The sequence below is a fragment of the Procambarus clarkii genome, unplaced genomic scaffold (assembly GCF_040958095.1).
Source record: "Procambarus clarkii isolate CNS0578487 unplaced genomic scaffold, FALCON_Pclarkii_2.0 HiC_scaffold_123, whole genome shotgun sequence".
In the NCBI taxonomy this organism is placed as follows: Eukaryota; Metazoa; Arthropoda; class Malacostraca; order Decapoda; family Cambaridae; genus Procambarus; species Procambarus clarkii.
The window spans coordinates 622,249-629,421 of NW_027189156.1; the positions used below are offsets into that span (position 1 = coordinate 622,249).

At 43.0% G+C, this 7,173-nt stretch overlaps 1 protein-coding gene across 1 annotated transcript; it reads left to right on the plus strand.

Moving 5' to 3' along the window:
* The first annotated feature begins 620 nt into the window (after positions 1 to 620).
* Positions 621 to 5,169, plus strand: LOC138360834 (uncharacterized). The gene is made up of 5 exons (XM_069320350.1): positions 621 to 795; positions 1,051 to 1,179; positions 1,771 to 1,899; positions 2,419 to 2,715; positions 5,150 to 5,169. Exons 1-5 carry the CDS (start codon positions 621 to 623, stop codon positions 5,167 to 5,169), a joined length of 750 nt encoding a protein of 249 aa, XP_069176451.1.
* The last annotated feature ends 2,004 nt before the right edge of the window (positions 5,170 to 7,173 follow it).

The window sequence follows — 7,173 nt, forward strand, 5'->3', positions numbered from 1 at the left end:
ATGCCAGGCAGTGACCGACCCATCTGTGGTGGTTGGCCTTATGTTAAGTACCTAACTGATCACATCTCCACTGAACCCCGCCCATATCTACAGCATGCTCCACCCACCATCTCTACTGAACCACGCCCATATCTACAGCATGCTCCACCCACTCTCTCAACTGAACCCCGCCCATATCTACATCATGCTCCACCCACTCTCTCAACTGAACCCCGCCCATATCTACATCATGCTCCCCCACCCCCTCTGAACATCCGGCCAGACATAACAAACAACCAATGAGAAGAATCAGTAGAGAAACCAGAACCAAAAGGTCAACCAACACACGCTTCTCAATTACATTCACTAAAGAAGATCAAATCTCTATATCAAGGGGTGAAGGGAAAGTGAGAGAGACTATGATGTTTTAACAGATGTGATAACTGTTGACTAGCTATCCCAGATGCAGTATATCCATGAAGCTTCGCACCTAATTACGAAAATAAAAGAGTAGCAGTTAACACAAAAAGAGAAAGTGAAAGAAAGATATAATAATTTGAGAAAGCCTGGAAGATCTAACCCTGGAGGAGTAAGAACACGAGGGAATATAATGGTTGTGGTCATGAACAACCATCCAACAGATGAGGCTGGAATGTGATGAATTGACGTGTAGGAATGATGAATCAGGGATGTATGGTAACGATGGATCAGGGAAGTATGGTAACGATGGATCAGGGAAGTATGATAATTGTGGATCAAGGAAGTGTGGTAATGATGGATCAGGGAAGTATGGTAATGATGGATCTGGGAAGTGTGGTAATGATGGATCAGGGAAGTGTGGTAATGGTGGATCAAGGAAGTGTGGTAATGATGGATCAGGGAAGTGAGGTAATGATGGATCAGTGAAGTGTGGTAATGATGGATCAGTGAAGTATGGTAATGATGGATCAGGGAAGTGTGGTAATGATGGATCAAGGAAGTGTGGTAATGATGGATCAGGGAAGTATGGTAACGATGGATCAGGGAAGTGTGGTAATGGTGGATCAAGGAAGTGTGGTAATGATGGATCAGGGAAGTGTGGTAATGATGGATCAGGGGAGTATGGTAATGATGGATCAGGGATGTATGGTAATTGTGGATCAAGGAAGTGTGGTAATGATGGATCAGGGAAGTATGGTAATGATGGATCAGGAAAGTGTGGTAATGATGGATCAGGGAAGTGTGGTAATGATGGATCAGGGGAGTATGGTAATGATGGATCAGGGAAGTGTGGTAATGATGGATCAGGGGAGTATGGTAATGATGGATCAGGGAAGTGTGGTAATGATGGATCAGGGAAGTGTGGTAATGATGGATCAGGGAAGTGTGGTAATGATGGATCAGGGAAGTATGGTAATGATGGATCAGGGAAGTGAGGTAATGATGGATCAGGGAAGTACGGTAATGGTGGATCAAGGAAGTGTGGTAATGATGGATCAGGGAATTGTGGTAATGATGGATCAGGGAATTGTGCTAATGATGGATCAGGGAAGTGTGGTAATGATGGATCAGGGAAGTGTGGTAATGATGGATCAGGGAATTGTGGTAATGATGGATCAGGGAAGTGTGGTAATGGTGGATCAAGGAAGTGTGGTAATGATGGATCAGGGAAGTGAGGTAATGATGGATCAGTGAAGTGTGGTAATGATGGATCAGTGAAGAATGGTAATGATGGATCAGGGAAGTGTGGTAATGATGGATCAGAGAAGTGTGGTAATGATGGATCAGTGAAGTATGGTAATGATGGATCAGGGAAGTGTGGTAATGATGGATCAGGGAAGTGTGGTAATGATGGATCAGGGGAGTATGGTAATGGTGGATCAAGGAAGTGTGGTAATGATGGATCAGGGAAGTATGGTAATGATGGATCAGGGAAGTGTGGTAATGATGGATCAGGGAAGTGTGGTAATGATGGATCAGGGGAGTATGGTAATGATGGATCAGGGAAGTGTGGTAATGATGGATCAGGGAAGTGTGGTAATGATGGATCAGGGAATTGTGGTAATGATGGATCAGGGAAGTGTGGTAATGGTGGATCAAGGAAGTGTGGTAATGATGGATCAGGGAAGTGTGGTAATGATGGATCAGTGAAGTGAGGTAATGATGGATCAGGGAAGTGTGGTAATGATGGATCAGGGAAGTGAGGTAATGATGGATCAGAGAAGTGTGGTAATGATGGATCAGTGAAGTATGGTAATGATGGATCAGGGAAGTGTGGTAATGATGGATCAGGGAATTGTGGTAATGATGGATCAGTGAAGTGAGGTAATGATGGATCAGGGAAGTGTGGTAATGGTGGATCAATGAAGTGTGGAAATGATGGATCAATGAAGTGTGGTAATGATGGATCAATGAAGTGTGGTAATGATGGATCAGGGAAGTGAGGTAATGATGGATCAGGGAAGTGTGGTAATGATGGATCAGGGAAGTGTGGTAATGATGGATCAGGGAAGTGTGGTAATGGTGGATCAATGAAGTGTGGAAATGATGGATCAATGAAGTGTGGTAATGGTGGATCAATGAAGTGTGGAAATGATGGATCAATGAAGTGTGGTAATGATGGATCAATGGAGTGTGGTAATGATGGATCAGGGAAGTGTGGTATTGCTGGATCACGGAAGTATGGTAATGGTGGATCAGGGAAGTGTGGTAATGATGGATCAGGGAAGTATGGTAATGATGGATCAGGGAAGTATGGTAATGGTGGATCAGGGAAGTGTGGTAATGATGGATCAGGGAAGTATGGTAATGATGGATCAGGGGAGTATGGTAATGATGGATCAGGGAAGTGTGGTAATGATGGATCAGGGAAGTATGGTAATGATGGATCAGGGAAGTATGGTAATGGTGGATCAGGGAAGTGTGGTAATGATGGATCAGGGAAGTATGGTAATGATGGATCAGGGAAGTGTGGTAATGATGGATCAGGGAAGTATGGTAATGATGGATCAGGGAAGTATGGTAATGATGGATCAGGGAAGTATGGTAATGGTGGATCAGGGAAGTGTGGTAATGATGGATCAGGGAAGTATGGTAATGATGGATCAGGGGAGTATGGTAATGATGGATCAGGGAAGTGTGGTAATGATGGATCAGGGAAGTATGGTAATGGTGGATCAGGGAAGTGTGGTAATGATGGATCAGGGAAGTATGGTAATGATGGAACAGGGAAGTGTGGTAATGATGGATCAGGGAAGTATGGTAATGATGGATCAGGGAAGTGTGGTAATGATGGATCAGGGAAGTATGGTAATGATGGATCAGGGAAGTGAGGTAATGTTGGATCAGGGAAGTATGGTAATGATGGATCAGGGAAGTGTGGTAATGTTGGATCAGGGAAGTATGGTAATGATGGATCAGGGAAGTGTGGTAATGATGGATCAGGGAAGTATGGTAATGATGGATCAGGGAAGTATGGTAATGATGGATCAGGGAAGTGTGGTAATGATGGATCAGGGAAGTATGATAACGATGACTCCTACTAGAATAATAGCGGTGACTGTTGGAGGAATAAGAGCGCTAACTGCAGGAAATAAATACGACGGCAAACAGCCAACATAGGAGGATGAACTAGAAAGAATATGACATAAACAAAGAGTGAGTTGTTGGGTCTTCTAATACGACCTCCACACAAAGTCAAAACATCATGAATACGAGGAAGATTCTGCAAGGTTAATATTCTTGAATAATGTAATCCAAATAAAAAAACATTTATCTGGTAACAAAGAAATGTATAAAAAAATGAAGAATTGGTAATTCGTCAGCACTTGATGCAAATGATGCTCAAAACGGTGTACTTAAATGTTAATGGACTGGCTCACATTAACAAGCTGAATGACAGTCCAAAAATTTACCAGTATATAAAAAAATTCTAATGAGACGTGAATGACGGTAGTCAGTATTTAGCGGGGTGCCAGTGACAACAGAGGAGGCAGACAGACTCTGACGGCCGTCAGTGACAGGAGAGAAGACAGACAGACAGACCATGACAGATACCACAACTTGGAGAAGCATGAAGCCTCCGTCTCCCGTGATCATCACCTCGTGCCTACCCACAGCGTCTCTGTGAACCTGTCCCTCTCCCCGTGGTTGTGATCACAACTCCTTGTCAGTGGCCAGCTCCGGCTCGGTGTTCACCCCGTCTCTTCAGGTATTGTTGGCTCACAATGGCGGCCGCCTTCCTCCACCTGTATACATATACATCTGACCAATAAACACCTTTGTGTACGGTCAGACCGCCAGCTTCACTTCCCTGCATGCCAGCGGTCCGCCTCAGTCCTTTCTTTCACCCTGCAGCGCAGTGCTGCTGCTCACCCAGTTACCTCAATCTGATGGTGTTTACAGCACCAGCAGTGTGTTTCACTCCACTGAGGTGTTACAGGTTTTTGACAATTTCCCAATTTTCTGTCTCTCACGCGCGCGAAGTTGACTGAGCCACGCGTCATTTTTTTCATATATTGGTATTTGGTGGAGAGTGGCTGCCGCCGCTTTTGGAGTTGGTAGACCCAATCCAATACGCGGAATTATTTTTGCATGTAGTTGGCAAATGACGATGACTGAGCGGCCACAGCGGTCCAGGCGCTGGGAACTGTCCCGGCCCTGGGAACTGTCCCGGCCCTGGGAACTGTCCCGGCCCTGGGAACTGTCCCGGCCCTGGGAACTGTCCCGGCCCTGGGAACTGTCCCGGCCCTGGGAACTGTCCCGGCCCTGGGAACTGATGTTTTCTTTAACTTTTAAGTTATTTCTTTAAGTTTTCTTTAACTTTCTATTATTTTGTTCACCATCATTAACTTTCTATAACTTTCATTTATAATTCTAAACTCATGTGCAACTTCAGTATCTTATCTTTTAACACTCTCTTCTATCTTGAATTTCTTCATTATAAATGTATTTCAACCAATGACTTCTCCTCAACGCTCTTAACATTCTTCTCCAGTAAAAGAAAAATTCCCCTGTATGATGTTAAATTTATTACCCAGTCAACAACATCCTATAAGCCCCCTTAACTTTCTTCCTAAGCCAATAATCTCCCCTCTTAGCCCCTAACGTTTCTCCTCAGACCTCAACAATCCGCCAAAACGTTCTGCATATCAACAATTTATTCCCTATCTCCACATTTTTATACTTTCAGTTTGCTTCCTCAACTCCTAATTTTCATCCTTAACCCTGAACATTCTCTCTTGATTCAGTAGCGTCTTGATAACGCATTAACTTTTTGTCTCTAATCTAAACATTATTTTATTTTGCCATTTTTCCCAAAAACGTTTAACGATCACTCATAAAGATCAAGCTTTTTATCCCGTAATAATATTACAAATATGTTATCGCCATCCTTCAGTCATTAACTCTTTCACAGCTTTCAACATTTACTTCCTCGTAACTTTTAACATTTACTTTCTCTTAACTTTTAACATTTACTTTCTCTTATCTTTTAAAGTTTACTTTCTCTTAACTTTTAACATTTACTTTCTCTTAACTTTTAACATTTACTTTCTCTTAACTTTTAACATTTACTTTTTCTTAACTTTTAACATTTACTTTCTCTTATATTTTATAGTTTACTTTCTCTTAACTTTTAACATTTACTTTCTCTTAACTTTTAACATTTACTTTCTCTTAACTTTTAACATTTACTTTCTCTTAACTTTTAACATTTACTTTTTCTTAACTTTTAACATTTACTTTCTCTTATATTTTAAAGTTTACTTTCTCTTAACTTTTAACATTTACTTTCTCTTTACTTTTAACATTTACTTTCTCTTAACTTTTAACATTCGCTTTCTCTTAATTTTTAACATTACCTTCTTTAACTTTTGCTCTCTGTAAACAATTAACTTTTACTCTCTCTTAACTTTTACCTCTCGGTCTCAACCCTTAACATTCCCTGTCAGTCGTCATTGTATAGTCTCAACCCTCATCACTTTCTCCCACCACTTCACAACTTCTCCTGACTCTTTGCCCACTCTCCCAACCACTAGACCTTAACTCACTCTCCCAACCACTAGACCTTAACTCACTCTCGCAACCACTTGACCTTAACTCACTCTCCCAACCACTAGACCTTAACTCACTCTCCCAACCACTAGACCTTAACTCACTCTACCAACCACTTGACCTTAACTCACTCTCCCAACCACTAGACCTTAACTCACTCTCCCAACCACAAGACCTTAACTCACTCTCCCAACCACTAGACCTTAACTCACTCTCCCAACCACTAGACCTTAACTCACTCTCCCAACCACTAGACCTTAACTCACTCTCCCAGCCACTAGACCTTAACTCACTCTCCCAACCACTAGACCTTAACTCACTCTCCCAACCACTAGACCTTAACTCACTCTCCCAACCACTAGACCTTAACTCACTCTCCCAGCCACTAGACTTTAACTCACTCTCCCAACCACTAGACCTTAACTCACTCTCCCAACCACTAGACCTTAACTCACTCTCCCAACCACTAGACCTTAACTCACTCTCCCAACCACTAGACCTTAACTCACTCTCCCAACCACTAGACCTTAACTCACTCTCCCAGCCACTAGACCTTAACTCACTCTCCCAACCACTAGACCTTAACTCACTCTCCCAACCACTAGACCTTAACTCACTCTCCCAGCCACTAGACCTTAACTCACTCTCCCAGCCACTAGACCTTAACTCACTCTCCCAACCACTAGACCATAACTCACTCTCCCAGCCACTAGACCTTAACTCACTCTCCCAACCACTAGACCTTAACTCACTCTCCCAACCACTAGACCTTAACTCACTCTCCCAACCACTAGACCTTAACTCACTCTCCCAACCACTAGACCTTAACTCACTCTCCCAACCACTAGACCTTAACTCACTCTCCCAACCACTAGACCTTAACTCACTCTCCCAACCACTAGACCTTAACTCACTCTCCCATCCACTAGACCTTAACTCACTCTCCCAACCACTAGACCTTAACTCACTCTCCCAACCACTAGACCTTAACTCACTCCTCCATCCACTAGACCTTAACTCACTCTCCCAACCACTAGACCTTAACTCACTCTCCCAACCACTAGACCTTTGCCTACTCTCCCAACCACTAGACCTTAACTCACTCTCCCAACCACTAGACCTTAACTCACTCTCCCATCCACTAGACCTTAACTCACTCTC